Source organism: Leucopleurus acutus, assembly GCF_964270905.1.
Source record: "Leucopleurus acutus genome assembly, chromosome: 10".
Lineage (NCBI taxonomy): Eukaryota > Metazoa > Chordata > Mammalia > Artiodactyla > Delphinidae > Leucopleurus > Leucopleurus acutus.
In genome coordinates this window covers 73016670-73032249 of record NC_139153.1, presented here as the reverse complement: position 1 = coordinate 73032249, position 15580 = coordinate 73016670, and the positions used below count along the sequence as shown (strand labels likewise).

Genomic DNA, 15580 nt, shown 5'->3' with positions numbered 1-15580 from the left:
TTTTATCTGTTTCTGGTTTTTGTGGGAGGGAGGAGGTACATACTGGATGGGGGGTGGGGTGGGCCGCGGGGACAGAAGCAAACAACCGTTGGCGGAAGGAGAAAGGAAAGGAAAGTATGGGGCAAAAACGGGCCGTTCCCCTCTCATTTCCAGTGCCCCCGCCCCACCTTGCTCCGTGCCTTTATATGTAATGGAGGAGGGGGGAATAAATGACCTCCAAAGTCTTTTCCAATTCTGACTTTGGGAAGCGGGGAAGGCGCTTCCGGTGCCAGGAGGAGGGAGACGGAAAGGGCGGAGGAGGAGGTGCCGCGCGTCGCCGAGGTGGCACCGGCGGCTCCGCCCCGGCGTTCTCCCAGGGCCCCTAGCTTTCCGCTGGGCCTGGCGGAAATGAGCGGCGGCTCCGGGCGGGCGGGCGACGGGCCCCCAGAGCTAGGCGGGCGGCGCCGCTAGTTGGGGACAGGCCCCGCCCTGCAAGGCCCCGGAGGCCGCAGACCTGCGCGGAGGCCAGGAGCTGACAGCGCCACGCCCCCAGGGCGTTCGATCCCGCGCGCCACGCCCCCTGCGGCCGCCTGGCCTGCGGAAACACGCCCCCTCCCGCCTCTACGCCTCGACCCCTTCGGGGGGCCCAGGCGGGGCCCAAATCTCCGCCAGCGCTGCCGCCATAGTCTGCGCCGCGTCCTTAGCTCGGCGAAGGACAGGCCTCACGCCGGGACCCCCATCGACTTCTGAGGTGGCCACAGCCCCGCCGCGGCCCCCCGCCCCGAGTCCGGGTTTTCCTCCGCCCACTCGCCCACCGGGCCTCGCGCCCCCGATTCCGCCGCGCCTCGGGATTCTTGTTTATCTGGCCTAGCCCCCTCCCCCGCACCTTGCCGCGCGCCCCTGGCTTCTGCTGTCTTCGACCCGGTCCTACAAGCCTCGCGCCCCTCACCCATCGGGTCTCCTGTGCACCCTGTTCGGGGCCTCACGTCGCCCCCACTGGCCTTGCTGCTTAAGCGCCTCCAATCTTGGGCGCCTCCAGCCTACCAGCAGCCCCTTCTCCCAGCCCGTCGCGCCCTGCACCCTCACTCCACCACCAGGTCTCTGGGTCTTTTGCCCCTGCAGACTCACTCTCCGATGCTTCAATCATTGGAGCTAGCACCCCTTCCCATACTCACTCGGGGTCTCGATCCCCAACTCCCCCAAACACACCCACCCCTCTGGGCTTCGCATACCCCCTTCTCAGGTCTGCTGGCTCCTGTCCCAGGGCCCTGGGATTCACTTTAATTCTAAGGCTGCCCTGCCTCCACTGTCCCCTTTCCTCTGCTCCAAACCAACTCGCTCCATGCTGCATGCAGGGCCTTGGAGCCTCCTTTTAGCCCCCAAATTTTGAGTTCTTTCAGAACAAACACCCCAGTGTTCCTCTGCGTAGGCCTGGCCCCACCCAACATGCAGCAGGCAACTCCTGGGCCCTGCTTTACCCCACCCAGCCCGACAGCTGTTGCCACATTTGCTGTCCCAACTTCTGGGTGTCCTTGATTTTCTGACCTCCCCTCTCACTCTAGCTTGCCTATTCTCTTTTCCTTGTGTTGCCAGGTGCCAAGATGGTGGGGGAACTCCGCTACAGGGAATTCAGGGTGCCCTTGGGGCCCGGCTTGCACGCCTATCCTGATGAGCTGATACGCCAGCGAGTGGGCCATGATGGGCATCCTGAGTACCAGATCCGCTGGCTCATCCTCCGGCGTGGGGATGAGGGGGAAGGGGGTTCTAACCAAGTGGACTGCAAGGCTGAGCACATCCTGCTATGGATGTCCAATGACGAGATCTATGCCAACTGCCACAAGATGCTGGGCGAAGATGGCCAGGTCATCGGGCCCTCCCAGGAGACAGCAGGGGAGGCTGGAGCCCTGGACAAATCTGTGCTGGGGGAGATGGAAACCGATGTGAAGTCTCTGATTCAGAGGGCCCTTCGGCAGCTGGAGGAATGTGAGGGCACCATTCCTCCCGCCCCTCTGCTTCACACTGTCCATGTGCTCAGCGCCTACGCCAGCATTGAGCCCCTCACAGGGGTCTTCAAAGACCCAAGGGTCCTGGACTTGCTCATGCACATGCTCAGTAGTCCCGACTATCAAATTCGCTGGAGCGCAGGCCGGATGATACAAGCCCTGGCCTCCCATGATGCTGGTGAGGGGCAGTGTGGGGAGGAAAGGGGAGCAGGAGAGGGACTGGGTCAGCTTAGCGTCTCACAGGTCCCTGTGACAGAAGCCTCTGATCTCATCAGTACGTAAATGATTCTGTTGCCCTTGTCTTAGGATTGGAAGAAAAGGAGGTGGGAAGGTGAGTGTGGGCATCTCGGCAGAAAGGGGAGACTGAATCCTCAAGAACTTCCTATTAACTGTCTTTCTATGCAGAGGAAGAGTTTAGACTATTAGACTATTGCATATGAGACAGTAACAGGATAGGATAAGATAGTAAGTTTTGGCTTTTGAAGCAAATCAGCAAATCATGTCATTCTTAGTGTGTGGCAGCAGAAGGGGTGAGAGAGGAGAGCGTCTAAGAGAGATGCCTGGGAAGGGCAAGGTTAGGGAGCTGTTACTGATTGGGTTGTGGGTTACAGGGACCCGGACCCAGATCCTTCTGTCACTGAGCCAGCAGGAGGCCATTGAGAAACACCTGGATTTTGACAGCCGCTGTGCTCTGCTGGCACTGTTTGCACAGGCCACGCTCTCTGAACATCCCATGTCTTTCGAGGGCATTCAGCTGCCACAGGTATTCTGTGCGGAGTGTTGGGAGGTGGCTGTGGACAAAATCTAGGGATCAGGCCTTTGCACCTGTCCACAGAGGACAGTGTGGAAAGAGGCACTAAAGCTGGAGCAAGGGGGACATAGGCCAAAGATTGTGTCCTACAGGTCCCAGGAAGGCTGCTCTTCTCCCTGGTGAAGCGCTATTTGCACGTCACCTCCCTCCTGGATCAGTTGAATGACAGTGCTGTGGAACCAGGAGCCCAGAGCTCCACTCCCGAGGAGTTGAGTGGGGAGAGGGGTCGGCTGGAGCTGGAGTTCAGCATGGCCATGGGCACCCTGATCTCGGAGCTGGTACAGGCCATGCGCTGGGACTGGGCCTCGAGCAGACAGGGGCCCTCGGCACGGCCCTCCTGTTCCATCTTCCAGCCCCAGCTGGCAGATGCAGGCCCGGGGCACCCACCCGCCCAGGCCCTGCCCTCCGTTAGGAGGTCAAGGCGGTTTCGCCCTCGCTCTGAGTTCGCAAGTGGCAATACCTATGCCTTGTACGTGCGGGACGCACTGCAGCCGGGCATGCGAGTGCGGATGCTGGACGATTACGAGGAGATCAGTGCTGGGGACGAGGGCGAGTTCCGGCAGAGCAACAGTGGCGTGCCCCCTGTGCAGGTGAGCAGAGCGCGGTGGCGGGCCACCGTTGGGGGTCTGTCTTGGGTGGGGCATAGCTGGGGCTTCAAGCTGGGGCCTCTGGCAGGCCACTCAAAGCGAAAACCCTCAGTAAGCTGGATATGGTAAAAGGGGGTCAGCCATTGAGAGGGGAGCCGTTTGGAGGGCTGAGAAAATCTGCCTTTAGGAGACTCTGAGGTCAGGAGGACTCACTCGCAGGAAGAAGACTGATACAGCAAGACCATCCCAAAGGTCAAGTTCAGGAAGACAGTGTGGTTAAGGCCAGGAGGAAGTGTGGGGCATAAGCCACCAAGGATAGGTGAGGGGAGAGAGCCTGTTCCCGTTTGGGGAAGGCATCCTTTGTGTGCGTGTACGTGTTCTGCATATACCACAGGTTTTGCTCTTTAGAGGTTTTTCCACACCTGGCCAGGTGGTCACCCTGAGGGCTGTGAGGGCTGTGTGTCCTCATCATCGGGCCACAGCCGGTCATTAGGTGAGCTCTCTTCCCCTTCCCTCTCTTTTTTCCCATATACCCCAGGTGTTGTGGGAGTCAACAGGCCGCACCTATTGGGTACACTGGCACATGCTGGAGATTCTGGGCTTTGAAGAAGACATCGAAGACGTGGTTGAGGCTGATGAGTACCAGGGGGCAGCAGTCAGTGGAGCTGTGGGTGTAGGTGAGCCCAGAGGGGAAGCAGGGATCAGCTCTGTGCAGAGGAGCGGCGGTCTGGCTGGGCGGGCAGTGACGTCCCTGTGCCCCTCTCATTTCCACAGCCCTGCCCTCCTGGCGGTGGAAGCCCATGGCAGAGCTCTACGCCGTGCCCTGCGTGCTGCCTGAGGATGAGGACGCTGAGGAGAGTGAACACCTGAGCCAGGCCGAGTGGTGGGAGCTCCTCTTCTTCATCAAGAAGCTGGATGGACCCGACCATCAGGAGGTTCTCCAGATCCTCCAGGAGAACCTTGATGGGGAGGTAGAGCTGCCCAGAGACACACAGAGGTTGGAGGGCTGGACTGTGACAGAGCATTTGGAAGACTCGGGATGGGAAGTGGAGGGTGATAGCATAAAGGCTGCAGGGGAGGGGTCTAGGATGTTCGGAGATGTTGGCGAGCTGTTTGGGAGGAGCCCCCATGAGAGACTGGGGATGGAGAAGGTGTATGCAGAACTCCTTTCCCCTGGCAAGTGCCTCTGGAGCCTCTGCGCCGGCAGAGCCGCCTGCAGTGAGAGCTTCTCCCCGATGACAGATTCTGGATGACGAGATCCTGGCCGAGCTGGCCGTGCCCATGGAGTTGGCCCAGGACCTGCTGCTGGCTCTGCCACAGCGACTCGATGACAGCACTCTCAGGGACCTGCTCAACTGCCACGTCTACAGGAAATACGGGCTCGAGGCCCTGGCAGGGCAGCTGGCCTACCCATCCCTGCTGGAAGCCCAGGCCCAGCCTCAGGAATCAGCAGATGCAGCCAGAGTGGAAGGTGGGGTGCCAAACAGACAGCAGCTCTGCACACTGACCTCTGGGAGGGCATTAGCCCGGGAGAGACGTCTGTGCTGGTTTTTGTGCAAATCCTGTCTGGAAGAGATGGCACTTTAGGAAGAATCTGAAATTTCGAGATAAGCAGTGAATGGAGAAGCAGACATTGTCCTCCCTCCAAAGTATGAAGGAGAGTGTCAAGTTAGAACATTGCAAGAAATTTGAAGCCTTGAAAGCCCTCACATTGAATTTTTTCTATTGTAGAGAAAAACAGATTATTGCATGCTTCCAGATATAGGGAAATGCTCTGCTATTTGCAGATAGGAAGCTCCTTCGCTATTTTAAGAATACAAAATCAAAAGTTTGTCATGAAGCTGTCTTAAAAGTACATTAAGAGGGCTTCCCTGGTGGCGCACTGGTTGAGAGTCCGCCTGCTGATGCAGGGGACACGGGTTCGTGCCCTGGTCTGGGAAGATCCCACATGCCGTGAAGCGGCTAGACCCGTGAGCCATGGCCACTGAGCCTGCGCGTCCGGAGCCTGTGCTCCGCGACAGGAGAGGCCACAACAGTGAGAGGCCTGCGTACCGCAAAAAAAAAAAAAAAAAGTACATTAAGAGATGCTATGAGATCCCCAAAACCTGGCGTTTAGGGGGAAGAAATGTAAAATATTTTGGGGAGAAATGAGGAAACAAGAGTTGAGAGTTATGAATGTCTCTCCTTTTATGATCTTTCACGTCACTAACAATGGCCAACTCTTGTGACTTCCCCTTTCCTGTAGCAAAAGAAGCCCCGACTCAGTGCCCCAACACTCCCCTGCAGCATCTGGTGGAGGGTTACGGTCTGGCTGGGAAAATCTTCCTGGATCTGGAGCAAGCTCTCAGCTCAGAGGGGCCCCGGGAGAGTGAGGTCAAGCCACTCCTGCTGCAACTGCAGCGGCAGCCCCAGCCCTTCCTCGCGCTGATGCGGAGCCTTGACACTCCCGTGGCCAACAAGGCCCTGCACCTGGCCGTTCTGAGGTGAGGGGGTGGTGAGGGGCGCTGCTGGGCAGAGGGGTCTCTGAGGCAGGCTGCACATCTCTCTCCTACTGCCCCCTGCTCCCCAGAATCCTGATGCGGCTGGTGGACTTTCCCGAGGCATTGCTGCTCCCCTGGCATGAGGCCATGGACGCCTGCATGGCCTGCCTGCGGTCCGCAGACACTGACCGAGAGGTACCCCTGTCCTGCCCTGAGGAGATGCTGAGGGGGGAGGACACCAGGCAGCTTCTGGCAAGGCAGACCCCCTGGGCAGGGCTCAAGAGGGCACCATGGAGCCTTTGTGCTCTTGGTTTGGGTTTCATTTTTAAAATTGAATTGTAGTTTTAAAAATAGGTCGTATGTTCACACAGTTCACAAATCAAAACAATATAACAAGGTAGAAACAAAATTCTCACTCCCACCTGAGTCCCTGTCCTCCCAATGCCACCCACATGCCCCTTACAAACGGTAACCATTTGTATTAATTTATGTATCTTTCCTGTATTTTATTTTGCAGATATAACCCAAATGGGGGATCTTATTTGCCATATCCTTTGTTACATAAAGGATGATATCTATATTACATTAAGAGCCTCAGTGGCTCCTGTTTGGCTGGGCCTGTGAAGGAAAGGGGGGTGAAGGAGGCAGAGGGGACCATCACATCCCAGGGTCCCCTGCCACAGAGCGCTCCTGAGCACAGAAGGCTTGGGAAGCGGTCAGAGAACTAGGGTCATGGAGGCAGCGGGTGTCTGCAGCACACACCTTTGGCGGCTACCCAGATTTTAGCTCTGTGGTGGGCTTACTGAGTGTCCACACATACATCTGGTCCCTCTCGGCCCCCTCTTTGCTGTCACGTGTCTGTGCTTGGGGGCTGAGCATCTCATAACACAGCCCCACAGCTGGTTCTTGGGACAGCTGGGCCTGAAAAGAAACAACCGGGAATGCCCCCTGCACCTATTGCCAGCGTAATCAGTAGTCAAGACCCCCAGGGTCCAGGGCACCTCTTGGCTTTTCCATTGCAGTTTGTTTGGTTCTCTAATTCCACCGAGCCCTCATGTCTCCTCATCCTTGTCTTTTTACTTCCTCACTCTGTGAACTGCAGTAGCCCTGGCACCCAGCACACAGTAGGTGTGTAGTCAGTACTACTGAAGACGCTTGTGGTCTGTCCCCTTTATTCACCTCCCCCTGCCTCCTTCCCAGGTGCTCCAGGAGCTGATCCTCTTCCTGCACCACCTGGCCTCGGTGAGCAGGGACTATGCTGTGGTGCTGAATCAGCTGGGAGCCCGAGATGCCATCTCCAAAGCCCTGGAAAAGCACCTGGGAAAGCTAGAGCTGGCTCAGGAGCTGCGAGACATGGTGTTCAAGTGTGAGAAGCATGCGCACCTGTACCGGAAACTCACCACCAACATCCTGGGAGGCTGTATCCAGGTCAGGAGGGAGGGCAGGGGGAAGCCTTTGGGTTCACAGCTGGGTAAGAGTGTGACACCCAAGCAGTGGCAGGGGAAGGGGCTGTGTTCCTGAAGTTGGAAGGCAGGTGAATCTAGTGAACCTGGGGGCGTTGGTTCCTGGCCCCGCTTTCCCAGCTGCTCCTGCTCTGCCAGTGTTACGGAGTTAGTCCCGCTGCTGCTGGGGTTTTTCCTCCACGTGCGTTTCCATGTTCCTGCCCCCTCCCCGCACCCCTTCTCTCCGATATCCGGGCTGCAGATGGTGCTGGGCCAGATCGAAGACCACAGACGAACGCACCGCCCCATCAACATCCCCTTCTTTGACGTGTTCCTCAGATACCTGTGCCAGGGTTCGTGCCTGTCCCCCCGTCACCCCGCGTCCCCACACCTCCGTGTGTTTTCCCTCCACACCTGTCAGGGCTGTGACCGCCACCCCTTCCCACCTGCCCGCAGGCTCCAGCGTGGAGGTGAAGGAGGACAAGTGCTGGGAGAAGGTGGAGGTGTCCTCCAACCCGCACCGGGCCAGCAAGCTGACGGACCGCAACCCCAAGACCTACTGGGAGTCCAGCGGCAGCACCGGCTCCCACTACATCACCCTACACATGCAACAGGGCGTCCTCGTCAGGTAACGTGCTCCACGCCTGTGCCTAGACACACACCCACGCTGTCCTGTGACTTCCCTGCCGTTTGTCTTGGGGAAGCACCCACACCCCCCTGAAGGTGACCAGAGTCCCCTTGGCTGTGTCTGTGAGAACACGACTGGATCCGGTTCCGATTGGTCCCTCTGCCCTGCTCCCAGGCAGCTGGCTCTGCTGGTGGCTGGCGAAGACTCAAGCTACATGCCGGCCAGGGTGGTGGTGTTCGGGGGCGACAGCGCCACCTCCCTTAACACGGAACTCAACTCGGTAGGGACCCCTGTGCCATTAGGCCACCCCTCAAGGGATCCACCCTCCTGCCCAGACCCCAAAATGCCTATATTCCTCCCTGCTTTGAGCCCCATAGTAGATGAAGTCCATCCCTGTGCCCGTGTGGCAGCATCAGGCCCTGAGCAGTGAGGGTGGCATTAGGACCCCTCGGTCAGGACCCCCCAGGGCTGGGGGAGGGAGAGACACAGCAGGCAACAGGAGCAGACTAGGGTTCTTTCAGCACTCCCATCCACACGTGTGACGGCGCTCTCTGCCTGCCACCCCCTTGCCACCAGGTGAACGTGATGCCGTCTGCCAGCCGGGTGGTCCTCCTGGAGAACCTGAACCGCTTCTGGCCAGTCATCCAGATCCGCATAAAGCGCTGCCAGCAGGTGGGGCCGGGGGAGGGGGGCAGCCGTGGGCAGGAGGCTCTGCGGCCTGTAACCGTTGCAGATCTTGGGCCACCTCTCCAGCCCCTCCTGAGGAGAGTATGGGGCCGGCGGAAATGGGCCTTTGCACATTGCAGGGCGGCATCGACACGCGCATTCGGGGATTAGAGGTCCTGGGCCCCAAGCCCACGTTCTGGCCGGTGTTCCGGGAGCAGCTGTGTCGCCACACACGCCTCTTCTACATGGTCAGGGCGCAGGCTTGGAGCCAGGACATCGCGGAGGACCGCAGGAGCCTCCTGCACCTGAGCTCTAGGTGTGTGTGAGTGCGTGTGTACCTGTGTGCGTGAGAGGGGTAGCTGGCGATCTTAGGCTGGTGGACTCTTAGGCCTAAGGAGTCACTTAGGCCTCCAGCCTCCAACACCTTCCTCCCCACTCTTCTCCCCAGACTCAACGGGGCTCTACGTCAGGAGCAGAATTTTGCCGATCGCTTCCTCCCAGACAGTGAAGCTGCCCGAGCACTGGGCAAGACCTGCTGGGAGGCCCTGGTCAGCCCCCTGGTGCAGAACATCACCTCCCCCGGTAACTGTCCCTGCCCCTGGCCCCTTTACTATCCCGTTGCTCGGCCCTGCTCATCAGCCCCTTCTTGCTCTGGCCTAGAGCCACCTGGGTTATGCTCTTGGCCCTATGGATACCTGCGTTCATTCAGTACCCCCAAGCCCCCTCTTCACAGCCCAGGGGCCGCTTCCTTTCCCGTGTCTCCCGGCTGCCAGCTGACACCACATGGTCAGGAGGGACCTTGCTTCCTCCCTTGCCATATCGCTCTGTCCTGCTGCTCTTTCTTGGCACTGCTGTCCAGCCCAGCTTCCCCACTGCCCTGGAGACATGCCCTGCCTTGGCTTGTTTTTCCCCCGCCTCCAGATGAGGATGGTGTCAGCCCCCTGGGCTGGTTGCTGGACCAGTACCTGGAGTGTCGGGAGGCTGCCCACAACCCGCAGAGCCGCGCAGCAGCTTTCTCCTCACGAGTGCGCCGCCTCACCCACCTGCTGGTGCATGTGGAGCCCTGCGAGGCAGCCCCTCCGGTGGTGGCCGCTCCTCGGCCCAGTGAGTGCTGGGGGCTCAGGCGGGAGCTCGGTTGGGGGCCTTCCCTCCCCCAACTTACATACTACAGGTGTCTGTCCCTCCTCACCCCCCCGCTCCCTGCATGCTCAACCTGTTCATCTTCTGGTTTGTGTCACCCCCACCTGGGAGCACCATTTTGGGTGGCAGAATGTCAGGAAAGAACCCCAGGCTCACCCTCGAATGGGGACCCAGGAGCTGAGGGCTGCCACAGCCTTGCCTCTGCCCCTTCCCCTGTCTCCACAGAGGGCAGAAACAGAAGCCATGACTGGAGCTCCCTGGCCACCCGGGGGCTTCCTGGCAGCATCATGAGAAACCTGACCCGCTGCTGGCGGGCAGTGGTGGAGGAGCAGGTGGGCAGGAGCTGCGGAGGGGGGGCGGGGCGGGAGGGCGGAACCGTGCCGTTGGTTTGTTGGGTTGCCCTTCACACTGCCGCCCCTTCCCACCCTCCAGGTCAGCAGTTTTCTGACCTCACACTGGCGGGATGATGACTTTGTGCCCCGCTACTGCGAACACTTCAGTAATCTGCAGAAGTCAAGCTCCGAGCTGTTTGGGCCACGGGCAGCCTTCTTGCTGGCGCTGCAGAACGGCTGTGCTGGTGCCCTGCTGAAGCTCCCTTTCCTCAGAGCTGCCCACGTAAGCCTCCCATCCGCCCCTCCCCTGGGGCCTCTCCCCCGAAACTCTCCCTTCCCCTTCTCAGAATGGCCCACCCTTCCATTCCCACACAACAAGGAGCATGTACAATACTAATATAGAACCATGTTATCAAAAATTCAAAAAAACAGGAATACCCTGGTGGTCCCGTGGTTAGGACTCTGCGCTTTCACTGCTGTGGGCCCAGGTTCCACCCCTGGTCGGGGAACTAAGTTCCCATAAGCCATGCCCACAGCCACCCCCCACCCCCCGCAAAAAAAAAAGGAAGGTAAAAGAAAGAAATGACCCGCTTTGTACCATCCTAATACATCTCGGCATACTTTCTTCTACTTGTGTGCTTGATTTCACATAGTTTATTCACTAGTAGCTAAAATGCTTTATCCTGTTTTCTTTTGACCCTTACATGAAAAGCCATTTTCAGTGTTGCTGTTTGTCTTCAAATTTTGGTATAAATTCCATCCAATAGATGTATCAATACTATAATTTACTCCACCATTCCTGTCATTCCACAAATATTTAATAGGCACTTACAATGTGTCAGGCACTGAGATAAGAGCTGAAGATAGACGAAATCCCTTCCCTCAAAGTTTACAGTCTCCTAGAGAAGATGCACAGTTAAGCAGAGTGCCCTGGTAAGCAGAGAACAGCGAAGTGGGAGCCAGAAGCATGGCTGTAACAACGTGGTGTGACCACCTTTGTGCACATAACTTACAGGAATACCTCCTTTTGTTGCTCTTCGCTTTATTGTGCTTTGCAAATAATGCATTTTTTGGCAAATTGAAGGTTTGTGGCAACCCTGTGTTGTCAGGTGATGGTCAGCATTTCTTAGCAATAAAGTATTGTTTAATTAAGGTATGTACGCTGTTTTTTAGGCATAATGCTATTGCACACTTAATACACTATGGTATAATGTAAACATCCTTTTGTATGCGCTGGGAAACCAGAAAATTTGCGTGACTTGCTTTATTGCGGTGGCAAACCCGCCATATCTCTGAGGTGTGCTTGTGTCTCCTTGCATTGAGTTACTATTGTTAGTTTGATTTTAGACATGCTAAATGTGAAAAAAACAGTTTTCAGGGCTTCCCTGGTGGCGCAGTGGTTGAGAATCTGCCTGCTAATGCAGGGGACACGGGTTCGAGCCCTGGTCTGGGAGGATCCCACATGCCGCAGAGCAACTAGGCCCGTGAGCCACAACTATTGAGCCTGCGTGTCTGGAGCCTGTGCTCCGCAACAAGAGAGGCCACAATAGTGAGAGGCCCGCGCACCGCGATGAAGAGTGGCCCCCACTTGCCACAACTAGAGAAAGCCCTCGCACAGAAACGAAGACCCAACACAGCAAAAATAAATTAATAAACTCCTACCCCCAACATCTTCTTTAAAAAACAAACAAAAAACAGTTTTCATCATTTTAGTATTGTTAATGTACGCAGTTGTTAATGATTTTATAAGAGTTTTATAAAATCGCTGACCAGTTGATGAACCTGCTGGCCATTCATATCTCCTTCCTCAGACCCTCCCCCTGTTCCCACTCACCTCCTCCGTTCTCTCCTTCATAGTTTTCCTGTGCTCTCCCCACTGCCCAGGTAAGCGAGCAGTTTGCACGGCACATCGACCAGCGGATCCAGGGCAGCCGGATCGGTGGGGCCCGGGGGATGGAGATGCTGGCCCAACTGCAGCGATGCCTGGAAACTGTCCTGATCTTCTCTGGCCTGGAGATAGCCACCACTTTCGAGCATTACTACCAGTGAGTGTGGACCAAGGGAGTGGGAGGTGGGGGGACGCAGGATGACGGGCAGGGCCAGCCCTTGGGGCCGGGAGGCCGGGTTCCTGGCAGGCTGGAGTCCTGGAGCCAGGGGGCCATGCCGAGCCCCCACACTGAGGCTCGGCCTGGGCTGTGCGCGCTGCAGGCACTACATGGCGGACCGTCTCCTGAGCGTGGGCTCGAGCTGGCTGGAGGGGGCCGTGCTGGAGCAGATCGGCCCCTGCTTCCCCAACCGCCTCCCCCAGCAGATGTTGCGGAGCCTGAGCACCTCGGAGGAGCTGCAGCGCCAGTTCCACGTGTACCAGCTCCAGCGGCTTGATCAGGAGCTCCTGAAGCTGGAGGACACAGAGAAGAAAATACAGGTGGGCGCTGGGGAAGGGAATTAGCAAGTGGGAGGGTGGGAGGCACAGAGAGAGGCACGGGGCAGACCAGAGGAGCCGCTGGCTTTGGGGCGCCCTGTGTTCCGTCGTCTTCAGGTGAGCCACGAGGCCAGCGGCAGGGGGCACGAGAGAGGGACCGGAGAGGAAGCTGAGCTGGAAGCTGGGGCAGCATCGGCGGCCGGCGGGGCGGGAGAGGAGGCGGCGGAGGAGGAGGATGAGAACGAGGACCTTTACTATGAAGGGGCGATGCCAGAAGTGTCTGTGCTCGTCCTGTCACCACGCTGCTGGCCCACTGCCTCCATCTGCCACACGCTCAACCCCAGAACCTGCCTGCCTGCCTACCTGAGGGGCACCTTGAACCGATACTCCAACTTCTACAACAAGAGTGAGCAGCGGGCCGAGAGAACTGGGGGCTGGGACACCGGGAAAGAACCTGGGCTTGGGGGTGACCCCTGGGGCTGGAAGCCTGCACGGGGTAGATTTGAGGAAAAGGGCAGGAGCTTAGGTTTGGGGTGGGGCTACAGGCGCCAGATCCCCAGCCTGTTGTCTTTTCTGTCTTTAAAATAAGAGCCAGGACTCCCTTTGTGGGTGGTGGGGAGGATGGAGGCAGGAGGCACCTGAGACCACCAGAGAGTGGTGGGTGTCTCGTTCCTGGTCAGTCATCGTAACCTAAGCTCCCCAGTGGGGGCTGATCCTGGGCTGGGCAGCGACAAAGGAAAGCGGGTGAGACTTAGACCCTGCCCTCAGGGAGCTCCTACACTCCTGGGGGAGACGTTTCCAGTTTGATGAGAGCCCCAGTCCTTCCTCACTTCACGGTTTTGTCTCCCTTAAAAATTGGGGAACTCCTCGAAGGCACTGATCACAGCCTGCCTGGCACAGGGTGGGCTCCCCTTACCCAGGAGGCAGACACAGAGAGGGCTGAGCTCTGGAAGCTCAGACCAGGAACCACAGTGTCCAGAAACACTGGGCCCCAGACTCTGCAGAGATTAACGGGGACAAAGCTCCACCGATGGTGCGTCCTCACCAGCCCCCCTGACTCCCTCCTCCTCCCTGACACTCAGGTCAGAGCTACCCTGCCCTAGAGCAGGCCCCGCAGAGGCGACTGCAGTGGACATGGCTGGGCCGGGCTGAACTGCAGTTTGGGGACCAGACGCTGCATGTGTCCACCGTGCAGATGTGGCTGCTGCTGCATCTCAATGAGCTGAAGGTGGCCCAGCCCCTCACGCCTCCCTGCTCTCTCCCACCTGTCCTTCCTTTTCTTTCCCTCCACCCTCTCTGCTCCACCTCCTGGGGAGGCCCTGACGCTTCCCTTCTCTTCCTAAGGCCGTCTCCGTGGAGAGTCTGCTGGCGCTCTCAGGGCTGTCTCCAGACATGCTGAATCAGGCAGTTGGGCCTCTTACCTCTTCAAGGGGCCCCCTGGACCTTCACGAGACAAAAGATGCCCCAGGAGGTCTGTACTTAGGGCCCCGGGGCCTCCGCCCTGAGCTGGGGCCAGCGTCCTCGAGGCCCCCCCCACCAAGTGACCAGCGCTTATTTCAGGGGTGCTCAAGATTCGAGATGGTAGCGAGGAACCCAGGCCTCGGAGGGGCAACGTATGGCTCATCCCAGCTCAGACATACCTGAAAGCTGAGGACGAAGAGGGCCGGAACTTGGAGAAGAGACGGAACCTTCTCAACTGCCTCATTGTCCGAATCCTCAAGGCCCACGGGGACGAGGGCCTGCACGTCGACCAGCTTGTCTGCCGGGTAGGCGGGGGTGGGCGTTGGGTGAGGAGGCTTTGCCGGGGGCAGGGGGCAGTCCACAGGAGGAGATGGATCCACATCTGAAATCCCTGGCTCACTGTAGAGCCTCTAGTGGGTGAGGAGTGGGGCTGGGGTGCCCCTCATGGCCTCGCTGTCCCGGGGCTGGGAGCTAGAGGTACGGTAAGCTGGGCGTCTGATGTACCGTTTCTCCTCCCCGCTCCATACCAGGTGCTGGAAGCTTGGCAGAAGGGCCCGTGTCCTCCCAGGGGCTTGGTTAGCAGCCTTGGCAGGGGGTCCACCTGCAGCAGTGCTGATGTCCTCTCCTGTGTCTTGCACCTCCTGGGCAAGGGCACAGTGAGACGCCAGGATGACCGGCCCCAGATGCTGTCCTACGCAGTCCCCGTGACTGTGATGGAGCCTCACACCGAGTCCCTGAACCCCGGCTCCTCGGGCCCAAACCCACCCCTCACCTTCCACACCCTGCAGATTCGCTCCCGGGGCGTGCCCTATGCCTCCTGCACAAGCACCCAGAGCTTCTCTACCTTCCGGTAGCCCTGGAGACGGGCTCAGGGTTATGTAGGGCGGCGCTTTCTACAGAATAAAATGCAGCAGTTTGATTACTTGGCCTGTGTGGTGACTGCGAGGGAGCTGACAGGGACAGGGGCTTTCCTGGCTGGAAGGGGGGAAGAGCCCTCCGCTCTGAGGCAGTCTCATGAGGAGAGACTCACGAGGAGTCTCTCTTCGGGTGAGGATGGCAGGCTGGGGAGGAGGGTAGAGAGAGTCGGGTGTGACTGAGCATCCCCCTCCTGGCCGGGGGATAAAGTGGACTCCGGGGATGGGTCTTCTCAGAGGGTATGTGGTCAGAAGTGCTTTCACCTTGGCAGGGTGGAGATTCAAGCCCACCTTGCCACGCGCTGGATGGCTTGCAACTTCGGCAGATCATCCAGCAGGGCTCCATTTCACTTGTTTGTGGAATTGGACACTCACTGTGGGACTCATGTGTGGAAGCCTTTGACATGGTGAAGGCTTTGCCACCAAGTCCCTCTTCTGGCCACCACGCTCAGCAGTGTGGTGCACAGCGCCGTCCCGAGGTAAGGCTGACAAGGGGACGGTGAGGTAAAGGACCCTTGCGGCCACTACAAGCACCCAGGACCCTAACGTGTTCCCCACGGACGCTCTAGGGTCTGGGTTAGAAGCTGACCTAGAAGGATCTGCAGCTCCCACGGGCTCCTCCTCTTTGCCCCTCTCTACTCCCCTGCCTCTGCCCCCCTCTGGCTGTGCAGAGCTACACCCCAGCTAGCTCCAGAGGCAGGCCTGTTGCTCTGTG

General features: G+C 58.5%; 1 protein-coding gene across 6 annotated transcripts; it reads left to right on the top strand.

Annotated features, from left to right (window-relative positions):
* Positions 1–1580: 1580 nt before the first annotated feature.
* CUL7 (cullin 7) lies at positions 1581–14856 on the top strand (the record flags this gene model as incomplete). 6 transcript variants are annotated; one of them, XM_082847111.1, is made up of 25 exons in its annotated part: positions 1581–2160; positions 2594–2745; positions 2886–3383; positions 3919–4057; positions 4155–4351; positions 4623–4851; positions 5632–5863; positions 5950–6055; positions 7061–7288; positions 7565–7655; positions 7759–7930; positions 8105–8210; positions 8507–8602; positions 8737–8912; positions 9045–9178; positions 9518–9700; positions 9962–10068; positions 10169–10351; positions 11953–12113; positions 12277–12493; positions 12608–12896; positions 13573–13718; positions 13835–13961; positions 14051–14256; positions 14482–14856. In XM_082847111.1, 25 exons carry the CDS (start codon positions 1581–1583, stop codon positions 14803–14805), a joined length of 5079 nt encoding a protein of 1692 aa, XP_082703237.1. In that variant the 3' UTR covers positions 14806–14856. The 6 variants fall into 6 exon arrangements, with proteins under 6 accessions (XP_082703237.1, XP_082703235.1, XP_082703234.1 ...); XM_082847109.1 differs by having other exon boundaries at positions 5626–5863; XM_082847108.1 differs by having other exon boundaries at positions 5626–5863; positions 14039–14256.
* Between the last annotated feature and the right edge of the window lie 724 nt (positions 14857–15580).